The following is a 15570-nucleotide window of genomic DNA, read 5'->3' on the forward strand; positions in this document are numbered from 1 at the left end:
TTATTATTTAAAATTAGTTTGAGGTATTAATACTAGTTTTGGAGGAACTAAATATTAATTCAATGCCAACATATCTCTAAAATGCACCTGGAAACTTAAAATTAAGTTCCACACCAGGGTAAGCCCCTTTTGTGGTAAACTGGATTTTGTTGCCTGTAAGCTAAGCTTAGTATTTTACAAGTGCCAAGGCTTTTTTTTCACCAGCAACAAAGGGCTGGTTTTGGTTTCTGTGCATGGGGAAGTCACCTTTTCCCTGGTGAGCCTTCATCAGACAGTCCCCGACGAGCTGCATGCACTGGCTCCGCAGGGTGGTGGCACTGCTGCGGGTCTGGGGATCCAGCTTCTCCCCATCCACGTCCTCTGCACTGGCCAGGTGGGCGCTGTAGAGAGCCAGGGCGGCAAAGAGCAGCCAGGAGTAGTTATGGATATATGGCTGGATGAGCCTCTGACAGTCACTGATCCGAATGGTTACCATTGGGTGGGCCGTGATGCTGTGGGTAGGCAAATGGCTGCAAAGGCAAGGCATATTTAAAGCTTACAAGCCTTGAAAAGCTTATAAGGCTCCAAAGAGGAGCACCGGGCCTCAGGGAAGCACATGGTCACAACTGGGCATTAGTCACCTCTAGGCTGTAGTTACTGAAAATTTAAAGAAAGATATGGGCCCTCTCTTCAGAAAAATATAGAAACGCAAACACTAGGCATAGCTTTCAGGATTTCACAATCCCCAGAGACTGTCTGTGGAAACTGGACTAAGGAAGAATTGCTTATGGTGATTTTATGGTAACGTGTGGTAGTAGCATTTTGGTAATGTAAAAAAAAAAAAACAAACTCGTAATTTTTAAAGGTGGGTATGAAGTATGTAGGAAGGAAATAATTTAAAGCCTGGAATTTGCTTTATTTGTTTATTTTAAGATGGAGTCTTGCTCTGTCACCCAGGCTGGAGTGCAGTGGCACAATCTCAGCCCACTGCAACCTCTACCTCCCAGGTTCAAGTGATTCTTGTGCCTCAGCCTCTAGAGTAGCTGGGATTACAGGCACCCACCACCAAACCCAGCTAATTTTTATATTTTTAGTAGAGATGGGGTTTCTCCATGTTGGGCAGGCTGGTCTCGAACTCCTGACCTCAAGTGAGCCACCCGCCTCAGCCTCCCAAGCGTGAGCCACTCTACCTGCCCTGGAATTGGCTTTAAAATACTTTAACAAAGAAAAAAGAGTAATCTCAGTACTCAGGAAGCTGAGGCAGGAGAATTGCCTGAACCCAGGAGGTGGAGGTTGTGATGAGCTGAGATTGTGCCATTGCACTCCAGCCTGGGTAACAAGAGTGAAACTCAGTCTCAAAAAAAAAAAAAAAAAAAAGAAAAGAAAAGAAAAAGAAAAAAGAAAAAGGAGAGAGGGGAAAAAGAAGATGGCGCGGTAGGAGCAACTCAGGATTGCAGCTCTCAGTGAAGGCGCAGAGGGTGAGTGCAAGCCACATTTCCAGAAAAATCTTTGTTGCCCACAGAACAGGGAAATTCCCAGGTATAGGAGAGACACGGATGCCAGCACAGCTGTTTTGGCTGGTGCAGCCGTTTTGGCTGGTGCCGCAGTGCAGCGGCACTCCGCACAAAACACACTGGTCTGGGTGCCCTGTTAAACCGGCAATCATAGATTTGGGAGGGCAGATTAGCATATCCATCTGATTAAACAGGACTTGGACAGTGAGCCAGACCAGGAGATTCCCAGGAAGCAACATTTGAGCTGGCGCAGTGGGTCGCTGCACGGGAAATCACACAGATCCTGGTGCCCTATCAGCAGGCGACTGAAACACCTGGGAGAGAGTCAACCATTCACTTAAAAAAAAAGGGCTCTGAGGCAGGGAGCCAGGTGATCAGGCTCGGCAGGTCCCACCCCCACAGGGACAAACAAAACGGTGATTTGAAACGCTTGGGGTTGAGAGTTTCACTGAGGGCACAGCTGAACCCAGGACAGTGCAGCTAGGTGGGGGAGGGACGTCCACCATTACTGAGGCATTCCGCCCCTACTAAGGTACATTCCCAGCCTGCCGTTGCTGAGGCAACCTGCCATAACAGAGAGACACCGCCAATACAGAGGCCACCATCACCACAGCAGTTTCAACCATACCTATATAAACAGGACTACAGGGAATTACACTTGGCAGCAGGGCGGAGCCCATGGCAGCAGGGCGGAGCCCATGGCAACAGGGCAGACCCCACGCCAGCAGGGCAGAGCCTTGGCAGGCAAATAGTGACTAGACTGCCTCCTAGCTGGGCAGGACAGTGCAACGGATACTCTAAAGAAAGTCCTAACTCCCCGAGACAGAGTATCTGAGGAAAAAAAGGGGTTTTATAAGTTCTGTTGCAGCAGACTTAAATGTACCTGCCTAACAGCACTGAATGAATAAGAGAGCTCACAGCTCAGCACTTGAGCTCCTATAAAGTACAGACCATCTCCTCAAGCAGCTCCCTGACCCCTGTATATCCAAAGAGTCACCTCAAAAAGGACTGATCAGACTGACATTTGGCAGGCATCATTCTGGGACAAAGATAACAGAAGAAGAAACTGGTAGCATCCCTCACTGTTCCGCAGCTGCTACAGGTGTACCCCAGACAAGCAGGGCCTGGAGTGGACCTCAGCAGTCGTACAGCAGAGGGGCTAGACGGTTAGAAGAAAAACTAAGTAACAGAAATACTTCATCATCAACAATCTGAACGTCCACTCAGAGACCCAACCGAAAAGTCAGCAACTACTCAGATGACAGGTGGATAAATCCACAAAGATGGGAAGAAACCAGCACAAAAAGGAGGAAAACACCTGAAACCAAAACTCCTCACCAGCAAGGAAACAAAGCGGGACGGAGAATGAGTGTGATGAAATGACGGAATCAGACTTCAGAAGGTGGGTAATGAGAAACTTCTGTGAGCTAAAAGAACATGTTCTAAATCAATGCAAAGAAACTAAGAACCTTGAAAAAAGATTTGAAAAAAGATTCGATGAAATGATAACAAGAATGGACAACTTAGGAATATGAATGAATTGAAGGAGCTGAAAAACACAACACGGAACTTCGCGAAGCATGCACAAGTTTCAACAGCCGAATTGACCAAGCAGAAGAAAGAATTTCAGAGGTCAAAGATCAACTCAATGAAATAAAACGAGAAACCAAGATTAGAGAAAAAAGCACAAAAAGGAATGAACAAAGTCTCCAAGAAATGTGGGACTATGTGAAGACACCTAACCTAGGTTTGATAGGTGTACCAGAATGTGACGAAGAGAACGAATCCAAGCTGGAAAATACTCTTCAGGATATTATCCAGGAAAATTCCCCCAACCTAGCAAGGCAGGCCAATATTCAAGTCCAGGAATACAGAGAACACCACAAAGATATTCCGCAAGAAGAGCAACCCCAAGGCACCTAATTGTCAGATTCACCAGGGGTGAAATGAAGGAGAAAATACTAAGGACAGCCAGAGAGAAAGGTCGGGTCGCCCACAAAGGGAAGCCTATCAGGCTCACAGCAGATCTCTCAGCAGAAACTCTACAAGCCAGAAGAGAGTGGGGGCCAATATTCAACCTTAAAGAAAAGAACTTTCAACCCAGAATTTCATATCCAGACAAACTGAGCTTCGTAAGTGAAGGAAAAATAAAATCCTTTGCAAACAAGCAAGTACTCAAAGATTTTGTCATCACCAGGCCTGCTTTACAAGAGCTCCTGAAAGAGGCACTACACATAGAAAGGAACAACCAGTACCAGCCATTCCAAAAACATACCAAATGCTAAAGAGCATCAACAAAATGAAGAATCTGCATCAACTAACGGGCAAAACAGCCAGCTAGCATCAAAATGGCAGTATCAAATTCACACATAACAATATTAACCCTAAATGTAAATGGGCTAAATGCACCAATCAAAAGACACAGACCGGAAAATTGGATAAAAAACCAAAACCCATCGGTGTGCTGTATCCAGGAAACCCATCTCACATGCAAGGATACACAAAGGCTCAAAATAAAGGGATGGAGGAAGATTTACCAAGCAAATGGAGAGCAAAAAAAAGCAGGAGTTGCAATTCTCGTCTCTGATAAAATATACTTTAAAGCAACAAAGATCAAAAGAGACAAAGAAGGACATTACTTAATGGTAACAGAATCGATACAACAAGAAGAGCTAATGATCCTAAATATATATGGACCCAATACAGGAGCACCCAGATATACAAGGCAAGTTCTTAATGACTTACAAAGGACTTAGACTCCCACACAATAATAGTGGGAGACTTTAACACTCCACTGTCAATACTAGACAGATCCACCAGACAGAAAATTAACTAGGATATCCAGGGCTTGAACTCAGACCTGGAACAAGCAAACCTAATAGACATTTACAGAACTCTCCACCCCAAATCCACAGAATATACATTCTTCTCAGCATCACATCACACCTACTCTAAAATTGACAACATAAGTGGAAGTAAAGCACTGCTCAGCAAATGCAAAACAACTAACATAATAACAAACAGTCTCTCAGACCATAGTGTAATCAAGTTAGAACTCAGAAATCAGAAACTAACTCAGAACCACACAGCTTCATGGAAACTGAACAACTGGCACTTGAATGCTGACTGGATAAACAATAAAATGAAGGCAGAAATAAAGAAGTTCTTCGAAACCAATGAGAACGAAGACACAACATGCCAGAATCTCTGGGACACATTTAAAGCAGTCTCTAGAGGAAAATATATAGCAATAAGTGCCCATATGAGAAGAGTGGAGAGATCTAAAATTGACACCCTATCGTCAAAATTGAAAGAGCTAGAGAAGCAAGATCAAAAAAACTCAAAACCTAGCACAAGACAAGAAATAACTAAGATCAGAGCAGAACTGAAGGAGACAGAGACACGAAAAACCCTTCAAAAAATCAATAAATCCAAGATCCGATTTTTTGAAAAGATCAACAAAATAGACAGACCACTAGCCAGACTGATAAAAAAGAAAAGAGAGAACAACCAAATAGATGCAATAAAAAACAAGAAAGGGGAAATCACCACAGATTCCACAGAAATTCAAACCATCATCAGAGAATATTACAAACAACTCTATGCACATAAACTAGTAAACCTGGAAGAAATTGATAAATTCCTGGACATCTGTGTCCTCCCAAGCCTAAACCAGGAGGAAGCTGAAACTATGAATAGACCAATAACAAGGTCTGAAGTCGAGGCAGAAATTAAGAGCCTACCACACAAAAAAAGCCCAGGTCCAGATGGGTTCACAGCCGAATTTTACCAGACACACAAAGAGGAGCTGGTACCATTCCTTCTGAAACTATTCCAAATAATCCAAAAAGAGGGAATCCTTCCCCCAATTCATTTTATGAGACCAACATCATCCTGATGCCAAAACCCGGCAGAGACTCAACAAGAAAAGAAAACTTCAGGCCAATATCCATGATGAACATAGATGCAAAAATCTTCAATAAAATACTGGCAAGCCGATTGCAACAGCCCATCAAAAAGCTTATCCATCATAATCAAGTAGGATTCATCCCGGGGATGCAAGGCTGGTTCAACATATGCAAGTCTATAAACGTAATTCACCACATAAACAGAACCAAAAACAAAAACCACATGATTATCTCAATTGATGCAGAGAAGGCCTTTGACAAAATTCAACAGCCCTTTATGCTAAAAACACTCAATAAACTCGGTATCGATGGAACGTATCTCAAAGTAATAAAAGGTATTTACAACAAACCAACAGCCAATATCATACTGAATGGACAAAAACTGGAAGCATTCCCTTTGAAATCTGGCACTAGACAAGGATGCCCTCTCTCACCACTCCTATTCAATATAGTACTGGAAGTTCTAGCCAGAGCAATCAGGCAAGAAAAAGAAATAAAGGGTATTCAAATAGGAAAGGAGGAAGCCAAATTGTCTCTATTTGCAGACGACATGAGAGTATACCTAGAAGACCCCATCGCCTCAGCCCAAAAACTCCTGAAACTGATAAGCAACTTCAGCAAAGTCTCAGGATATAAAATCAATGTGCAAAAATCACAAGCATTCCTATACACCAATAACAGACTTGAAGAGAGCCAAATCAAGAACGAACTGCCATTCGCAATTGCTACAAAGAGAATAAAATACCTAGGAATACAACTTACAAGGAACGTAAGGGATTTCTTCAAGGAAAACTAGAAACCACTGCTCAACGAAATCAGAGAGGACACAAACAGATGGAGAAGCATTCCATGTTCATGGTTAGGAATAATCAATATCGTGAAAATGGCTATACTGCCCAAAGTGATTCATAGATTCAACGGTATCCCCATCAAGCTACCATTGACTTTCTTCACAGAACTGGAAAAAATCACCATGAACTTCATATGGAACCAAAAGAGAGCCCGCATAGCCAAGTCAATGCTAAGCAAAAAGAACACAGCAGGAGGCATCACACTACTGGACTTCAAACTATACTACAAGGCTACAGTAATCAAAACAGCATGGTACTGGTACCAAAACAGAGATATAGACCAATGGAACAAAACAGAGGCATCGGAGTCAACACAACATATCTACAACCATACAATCTTTGATAAACCTGACAAAACAAGCAATGGGGAAAGGATTCCCTGTTTAATAAATAGTGTTGGGAAAACTGGCTAGCCATGTGCAGAAAGCAGAAACTGGACCCCTTCCTGACACCTTACACTAAAATTAACTCCAGATGGATTAAAGACTTAAACATAAGACCTGGCACCATAAAAACCATAGAAGAAAATCTAGGCAAAACCATCCAGGACATAGGAGTAGGCAAGGACTTCATGAACAAAACACCAAAAGCATTGGCAACAAAAGCCAAAATAGACAAATGGGAACTAATCAAACTCCACAGCTTCTGCACGGCAAAAGAAACAGTCACTAGAGTGAATTGGCAACCAACAGAATGGGAAAAAATTCTTGTAGTTTACCCATCTGACAAAGGGCTAATATCCAGAATTTACAAAGAACTCAAACAGATTTACAGGAAAAAAACAAATAAGCCCATTCAAAAATGGGCAAAGGATATGAACAGACACTTTACAAAAGAAGACATACATGAGGCCAACAAACATATGAAAAAATGCTCATCATCACTGGTCATTAGAGAGATGCAAATCAAAACCACATTGAGATACCATCTCACGCCAGTTAGAATGGCGATCATTAAAAAATCTGGAGACGACAGATGCTGGAGAGGATGTGGAGAAATAGGAACACTTTTACACTGTTGGTGTGAGTGTAAATTAGTTCAACCATTGTGGAAGACAGTGTGGCAATTCCTCAAGGACCTAGAAATAGAAATTCCATTTGACCCAGCAATCCCATTACTGGGTATATATCCAAAGGACTATAAATCGTTCTACTATAAAAACACATGCACACGAATGTTCAATGCAGCACTATTTACAATAGCAAAGACCTGGAACCAACCCAAATGCCCATCGATGATAGACTGGACTAAGAAAATGTGGCACATATATACCATGGAATATTATGCAGCAATCAAAAATGATGAGTTCGTAACCTTTGTAGGGACATGGATGAATCTGGAGAACATCATTGTCAGCAAACTGACACAAGAACAGAAAATGAAATACCGCATATTCTCACTCATAGGCAGGTGATGAAAAATGAGAACACATGAACACAGGGAAGGGAGTACTACACACTGGGGTCTATTGGGGGGAATAGGGGAGGGACAGCGGGGAGGGGAGCTGGGGAGGGATAGCCTGGTGAGAAATGCCAAATGTGGGTGAAGGGGAGGAAGGCAGCAAAACACACTGCCATGTGTGTACCTATGCAACTATCTGGCATGTTCTGCACATGTACCCCAAAACCTAAAATGCAATTAAAAAAAAAATGAAAAAGGAATAAACTAAGCACACATTACAAAATCTTCCGAACTGATGAATCTGGATAATAGGTACATGAAGGTCCACTGTGTTAGTCTGTTTACTTTGGTTATGTTTAAATTTGTAAATAAAAAAATCCTTTTTTTAAAAAAAGAAAGAAATCCCTCTTCAAGTGAAGGAACATGTAAAGAAAAGTCTTTGTGGCTATGGTTATCTGAGACATACCCATAGGAATATTTCTTTGCTGCGTAGCATCCATAGCAAAGATCAAAGTCATCACAAACATTGCAATTCATCCTCCGGCCTATGATCAAACCCTGGCAGTGGTCACAGGTGAACTCCATGTTGACCATTTCATGGTCCTCTCCGTGGCCCTCAGGCTTCACCCCACCTGGGGAAAAACACAGCAGTCAGAGTCGGATGAGTCAAAGGGCTCCTAGACGGGCTAGTGTCCAAACCCAATCCAATCCCAGCACCAGGGCCATTCCCAAGTGGCTGCTCAGGGACGCAGGGCCCACAGGCATTCTCTGGAAACAGGAGGCTCTGCCTGGGTGGCTCGAGGCAGAAGACTGAGGTTCTTGGCACACCATTTCTCAGCAATGGTAGGTACAGTGAGATCAAGCACATTATCAGGTCTGCTATTTGGTGGAAACAGTCCACATGTCAATTTGTGAGATGTCTCCCATGAGCCCTCCTCTAACAGAGAGTAAGCGTGTATTATGTATTCCTGATAAAAAGCACTGAGGAGTGATCAGGATATCTGCTTTTCCTTTTTCACTTCAGAATCATAGAAGAAAACAGGTTTCAAAAAAAAGGCCAGGCAAGGTGGCTCATGCCTATAATCCCAGCACTTTGGGAAGCTGAGGCAGGTGGATCGCTTGAGTCCAAGAGTTCAAGACAAGCCTGGGTAACATGGTGAAACCCTGTCCTACTAAAAATACAAAAATTAGCCAGGCGTAGTGGTAGGCACCTATGGTCCCAGCTACTTGGGAAGCTGAAGCAGGAAAATCACTTGAACCTGGGAGGTGGAAGTTGCAGCAAGCCGAGATGGCGCCACTGTGCTCTAGCCTGAGTGACAGACTGAGACCCTGTCTCAAAAAAAAGAAAAATGGAAAAAAAAAAAAAAAACCATACCCAGACCCACTGAGTAAGAGAATAACAGTCATGAAAGAGATGGGCTGCACTGATCTCCTTCTCACTCTAAGGCCCTTGGGTCTCCAAGCTCTGTCATGGACCCTGCAGAATGCCCCTAATGCCTGGCCTACTTCTGTTCATTCCCACTACCATGAACCCAGTCCAGGCTCCCATGCCCTTGGGAATACTGTGACTTATTTCCTAAAGGAGACTCTTACACAGACAGAACCATCTTCCTCTAGCATAACGCCTCATGTTATTAGTAATACCTACTTCAAAATCCTTCCCCACTGTCTCTAGACTATTCAAACTCCCTAGCTCACTATCTTGGGGTCCCACAATCGGGGTCCCCACTTGTCTTAATCCATCACTTAGTGGTGCAAACATTTCAGCATGTCCATCTAAACTCACTATAGATACTCCTCTGTCCCAGGGCTTGCTATGCCCCTGATGGTGATACTGTCCCCAACGTTTCCTACACATCATCCAGTTATAATTTCCCTCAAAGACCAATTCTCATTCCACCTCCTTCAAGCCTTCCCTGAAGCAATGCTGCTGCTGCTTCTAAACTTTACCAGAAAAAATCTGTACCCTCATTTATAAAGCAGCAGACACATTCTTGTACTGGAATAGACATTCTGTGGATATGTCCAGTCTTCCCACTGGACTATAGATGATGGTTCCAGGGCAAGTGCTGTGTCTTTTACCGCTGGGTCATGCACAGAAAGGGCGCTCACGTGTGGATCTGTTTAACCTCAGCACCTACAGGTCAAGTGCACGAGAGGACTGTTGAAGCTTGCTTGTGTGTGTGTACGTGTGTGTGTGTCTGTGTGTGTGTGTGTATTTTGCTACATGTAAGCACTGCATGATGCAGAAGCAAACACCATTTCCCGAAAACTCCACTGAACATACACACATTGGTCTCGAGTGTTTGTTAAGTGGCTACACCCAGCATAATAGAAGAAGGAAGGATGACAGATATTAGAGCTGTGGAGGTTTTCATTTACTTGAGGAGATAAGGCTCATGTTTGCCAAGAAGTCAGAGAGTACCACTGGGCAGTACTTTTATTTAATACAATGACAGTTTTTAAAATGACAAGATCATAGAAATTAGAAATGATTACTACTTCTGGATATGGCAAACTCAGTTCATGAAATTTACCTAGGAAACAAGTTTTGCAAAGATCCATGTCGCTGCACTGCAGACACCGGTAGCGATGCCAGGGGATAATCTCATCACATCCATCGCAAGAGATGTCCACGTTTAACAGGTCACAGTAGCGAGCAATAAACATGTGCATCTGTAAGGCAAAAGAAATACAATTAACTGACAGATCTTCTAAGGTGGCCACAATTCACTCATCAATTCCTCCTTTCGATAGGTACTTAAAATGTTCCAGGCACTGTACTGGGCGCTGGGGTTGGAAGACTAACAAGCTCTTCAGCATCTAGTTGGGAATTCCCTCAAGGAGATGATGACCATTTACTGTGACGAGTGCTTTCACAGGTAAATTCAGCAGGCTCAGAGAACAGAGGACTACGGCTACCAATGGGTATTCAGAAGGTCAAGGAAGGTTTTCCAAAAGAGAAAGTTCCTCAGCTGAGACCCGAGGGACAAACAGGTAGTAGCTGGGTGGGGGTAAGTGAGGTGGGCATATCAGATAGGCATAGCAAATCTGACAGACAGCAAAAAATGGGACTAGAGAGGGGTTTATGAAATTGGCATGAATATAGTACAGTGTGCAAAATACAGGACAGAGGGGAAGAGTCAGATGAAGTGAGAAAGGTTAAACCCCAAAGGGCCCTGAATGTTAGTCTCAGGAATTACAGATTGTTTTTAAATAGTAATGTGATCAGACTAGAGTGCTCTAACAGTACGTCTGGAAGCCGAGGAAAGAACGGATCAAAGGGCTGGGCAGGCTGGATTCAGGGAGACCAACCATGACCAAAGCGTTGATGGAGCCCCACAGCACGTCATAAGGGCTGGGACTGAGAAGAAAGGTGTACTAAGGGGCGAAAGGTGCATGGATTTGAAAGGTGCTGAGGCAGAAGTGAGAAACCCTGGTGACTGCCTGGCTATGGGGAAGAGTTAAAGGGAAGGGTCAAGAACAACAGGCGAGTTCCTGGCTTGGAAACTTGGCTGGGCAATGGCAGTGTTCAGATACAGGAAACACTGCAAAAGGAGTACTGTCCCTGGCACTTAGAGGCAGACTTTCTGCAGGGATAGCCTAGGCACTGCTTCATGAGCAAACAAATTGCTTTACTGCAAAGTACCTGGAGACTGCAGGACGGTTTATCTTTAGGGCCTGGAAATGAGGGATCTAAATCACTAAGTCACCATACAGTAGTAGACTGGAGCAAATATGCCAAGTCTCCTTAAAACTACAGAATGGCTCCCAAACGGTATTAACATATGAGAGAGAAAAAGCCACAAAAGCCCATGTGGCAAGCTCCATCCAAGGACCACAGAGGTGCTATGTGAACAAAGTGGCTGGCACATAGTAGGCACTCAATACTTAGAAAATGAATGGATCTGAGGCAGCAGATGCTTTGCACATGTGGTAGTGACGGATGTAACAGGTGACGTGGACATGGACACAGTGGGCTATGGGCCTGTGCCTTTGCACATTTCAGTCATGTAGCGCTGACATATACATACAGCTGCTCCCATGCTCACCAGGCAGCTTTCTGATGGAAATGTGGCTTCCCACGCTGCTTGTCTACAGAAGTGTGCCGCTCCAAAGACATAAGAACCCAGGCCCCTCAGCAATTCTATTTCTCACTGTAAATTAGTAAACTGGCACCTCATATTTTATATCAGTTTTAAGAGCCAATTTTCCAATGAATCTAGTTCTATGACAGGGAGCCACTCTGAGTGTGCTCAAATCAGGGTTTACAAAAAGGTTAAAGACCAGGCGCTATGGCAGCAGTCCCCCTTTTTAGCACCAGGGACCAGTTTTGTGGAAGACAATTTTTGCACAGGACCACGTGGAGGATGATTTCGGGATGAAAATGTTCCACCTCAGATCATTAGGCACTAGATTCTCAGGAGCGCACAAACTAGATCCCTGGCGTGCGCAGTTTACTGTGGGTTTGTGCTCCCATGAAAATCTAATGCTGCAGCTGATCTGACAGGAGGCTGAGCTCAGCTTCCCTTGCTTGCCCACTGCTCACAGCTTGCTGGGCTGCCTGGCGGCATTCAGCGATTGGGGGAAACCCCCTCACTAGGGTACTAAATACCACCTGCAACCTCCCCAGGCAAACTCTCCTCTCCAAACTCCTAGTAAATCACTTCAGAGTACTCTAGTTGAGAGGTCTTACTTTTCTCTGCTTCTCTGGATCTTCCTGGGCGATTTTTTCATACCAGGCCTCAAACATGCCATCCTGACACTCATCCATCCATTCTGAATTCTGCTTGGCATCAGCAAGCTCATCTTCTTCACTCCATTGGCTGAAAGAAGGACATAAAGAGAGAAAAGCATGCCTCTCCCAATCACCAAGGAAAGGGCTGGTTAGCAGACTCTAAGTACTATGGGTCTATTATATTGGGTATTTTTCAACTTCTGAGAGGGAAAGGTCAACTGCTTTTCAAAGTCCCAGGATTTGTCAAGTATTTGGTGGATATATGCCAAGAAAGAAGCCCTTTCCAGAGTAGACTACCAGAGAGAAGAAATTAAGAGTTTGAAAGGTTGTACCACATGGCATAATCCCACTGGATAATCACTTATGGTGAACCTACTATGTGCCAGGCACTAGGGTCAAATAAAGTTAGTTTTTTTTTTAAAGTCTGATTTGGACATGCTCAGCATATCCTGTTGGAATCAGTATGAGAAGGGAATCAGGAGACACTGTGACTTCAGCTCTACCACCAGCTGCTGTAAGGCCTTGACTCAGCCCTGGTCCTCAGTTTCCCCATTTCAGACAAGATCGGGCACATTCAGGGTAGTATGGCCATAGACAGTTTCTTCATTTCAAATAAAGAGTTTCAGGTAGATAATCTTATAAGCTCCTTTCAAAATTATAAATTTCCATAATTTCAGTTCACAGCTTACTTTAGCAACCAGAACTTTAACAGAAAATGATTTGCTTGACAGCAAATACAAAATATTTACCAAGCAATAAATACAGGTTCATTAATTCATACATTCCAATAAAATGGTTTTAGGCCTCCTCATACTTAAGCTTTGGGCTGGGTGCTAGGAGGGCTTGCTGTGAAGGGCGTGCTTCCATCCCTGAGGACTGCAGCACCCACGGCAGATGAAGCGTAAAAAACTGCAAGCAGTTCCACAGCCAAGAACCACATACTGATGCCCCCGCAAGCTGTGTCCCCTGTCTCTGCCAAGGGAGCTCTACCAGCAAGGCAATGGCTGAGGTTCGTGAAATAGAGACAGCTCAAATTCTGTCCCTTTTCCCTTGGAACACTCTCCTGAGAGAGTGAAAGTGTCCCAGTGTTGACTCATTCATTTACTTCCTCACAGTTCTCTCCTCTGGCACATTCCTTCTCCCCTTCTCCTCTTCTTTCTTCTCTACACATGAACAGCTGCGAATTGGGAAGTGGACTTGAGCAGAGTGGAGAGATGATACTGGTCAAGTCAGAGGGAAAAAACCTTCAATGCACTATTTTTTTCTAACGTAGGTCCTTATAATGTGCAAGAGTTAGAGTGGCTAACATCATACACGTAACAAAAATTATGGAAGAGGACTTCCCTATTCAACAAGCTATAATAAGATCTCTGTAATGCAGGGGATTCTAGGCCTCAGAGCTCGTGAGACCACCAATGCACATAGCTCTACCACATGCCAGATGCTGTTCTAAACGCTGAAATATATAACTCAGGTATTCTTCACAACAGCCTGGGAGGCCACACCATTGTTATCTGCAGCTCTAAAGATGAGGAAACTGAGGCACAGAGGGATTACAGGACTTGTACAAGGCCACTCTGCTAGGCTGTGGCCAAGCCAGGCTCTGAGAGACAGTCTAGCTCCGAGACTGTGCTCTCAACGCCTCTACTGTGATCCTTGTGTGTCATAATCCACATCAGGAACTGCAGAGTGCAGGACCGTGCTCTTACCTGATCACACTGTCATGGACACTTATATTTTCCTGTGACATTTTCATGAGGAGATCTGGTAACTGAATATCAACGAAGAAGGCGAGATCACTGGGTTCCCAGCCCATATCCAAAAGATGAAGCAGGGCTGTTTGAACACAGGATAAGGCAGGCAGCAAGGACCTAAAGGGGCCATGAAAGTGACAGTTATAAGCACTGCCCATCACAACAGAGGCAAAGAAGCATTCAAGTAGGTGACGGGGTTTGTAATTGAAAGCAGAAGGGAACTTCACACTGCTGGTTTAGGTTCCTGTCAAATTTCTCATACTCCACGCAAACATTCTTCAAAGCTTAAAACTCTGAAAGGTGTAAAGTAAGGTTTCTGCCCTGCCAGGACCACCACTGGAGTATCTTACGGTAAAGAACTAAGAAGTAAAAATCACCTCCAGAAAAACTGCAAGATCAGGGCCAGCTCCAAATTAGCCAAGGTTATGCAGTATAGATTTACAGAAGAATCATTTGATTTGAGGCTTATGTCTAAACCACTTACTAAGATGACTGGGAAACGGCTTTAAACTCCAGTTTTAAAACTGCACATAATACATAATATACTGGCTGGGCGAGGTGGCTCACGTCTATGATTCCAGCACTTTGGGAGGCTGAGGAAAGAAGATTGCTTGAGCCCAGGAACTCAAGGCCAGCCTGAATAACATGGCAAAATCCCATTTCTACAAAACATAAAGAAAATTAGCAGGGCAAGGTGGCATATGCCTGTAGTCCCAGGTATTCAGGAGGCTGAGGTGGGTGGATCGATTGAGCCTGGGAGGTCCAGGCTTCAGTGAGCCATGACTGAGTCACTGCACTCTAGCCTGGGTGACAGCACGAGACCTTGTCTCAAAACAAACAAAAAAAACCCCTAATATACCACAACAGAAAATAATAGGTTAGAAATTCTTAGAATAATCTAGATTCATCCCCTTAAACAGAAATTATACACACGAGACAGAAAAAGGACTGGGAGGAAATACATGAATTAAGTTAACATTAGTGATTAGCTCTCTAAGTGGGAACATTTGAGGTTGTTTCTATTTCATCCTCTGTGCTTTTTGGTATTTTTCACAGTGAATATATATTTATTTGGTGATCAGAAAAAAAATACATTTCTTTCCCTAGAAATGATAAAGTTAGCCAGTACCTGTCATTTATGCTACTAAATCCTTTAACTGCTTTGACCAAAAACAGAACCAGTTGATAGTAAATGTCTCGAATTTCTTTGTGTAGATTGGCACCACAGCCTTCCAAGTGTCCAAAATAACTAGAAACAGAGGAAATCACTGATTCACTTAATTGCCAGAACATATTATATTCTACTTAACAATCATGATTTCGTACATGAAAAAGAGCCAGCGGCAGCAAGCTGAACAAAGTGGCACAGGAGCTCAAGTAAATAAAAATATAACATCTACAGAAAGTCATGCACAAAGCAGCAAG

General features: G+C 43.6%; 1 protein-coding gene across 13 annotated transcripts in view; it reads right to left on the reverse strand.

Annotated features, from left to right (window-relative positions):
- The window catches only part of ZZEF1 (zinc finger ZZ-type and EF-hand domain containing 1), a 134562-nt gene that overhangs the window by 36790 nt on the left and 82202 nt on the right, over positions 1–15570 (reverse strand). For all 13 annotated transcript variants that reach the window (XR_013535446.1, XR_013535447.1, XR_013535448.1 and 10 more), the window contains 6 exons: positions 15275–15394; positions 14101–14262; positions 12350–12479; positions 10191–10329; positions 8120–8285; positions 247–509 (listed from right to left, as the gene is read on the reverse strand). Coding sequence is in view for 8 of the 13 variants with exons in the window: in XM_078372525.1 (XP_078228651.1) it covers positions 247–509; positions 8120–8285; positions 10191–10329; positions 12350–12479; positions 14101–14262; positions 15275–15394 (980 nt within the window). In the remaining 5 variants the exon portion in view is untranslated. The remainder of the gene's footprint in view (positions 1–246; positions 510–8119; positions 8286–10190; positions 10330–12349; positions 12480–14100; positions 14263–15274; positions 15395–15570) is intronic.

Source organism: Callithrix jacchus, chromosome 5 (genome assembly GCF_049354715.1).
Source record: "Callithrix jacchus isolate 240 chromosome 5, calJac240_pri, whole genome shotgun sequence".
Lineage (NCBI taxonomy): Eukaryota > Metazoa > Chordata > Mammalia > Primates > Cebidae > Callithrix > Callithrix jacchus.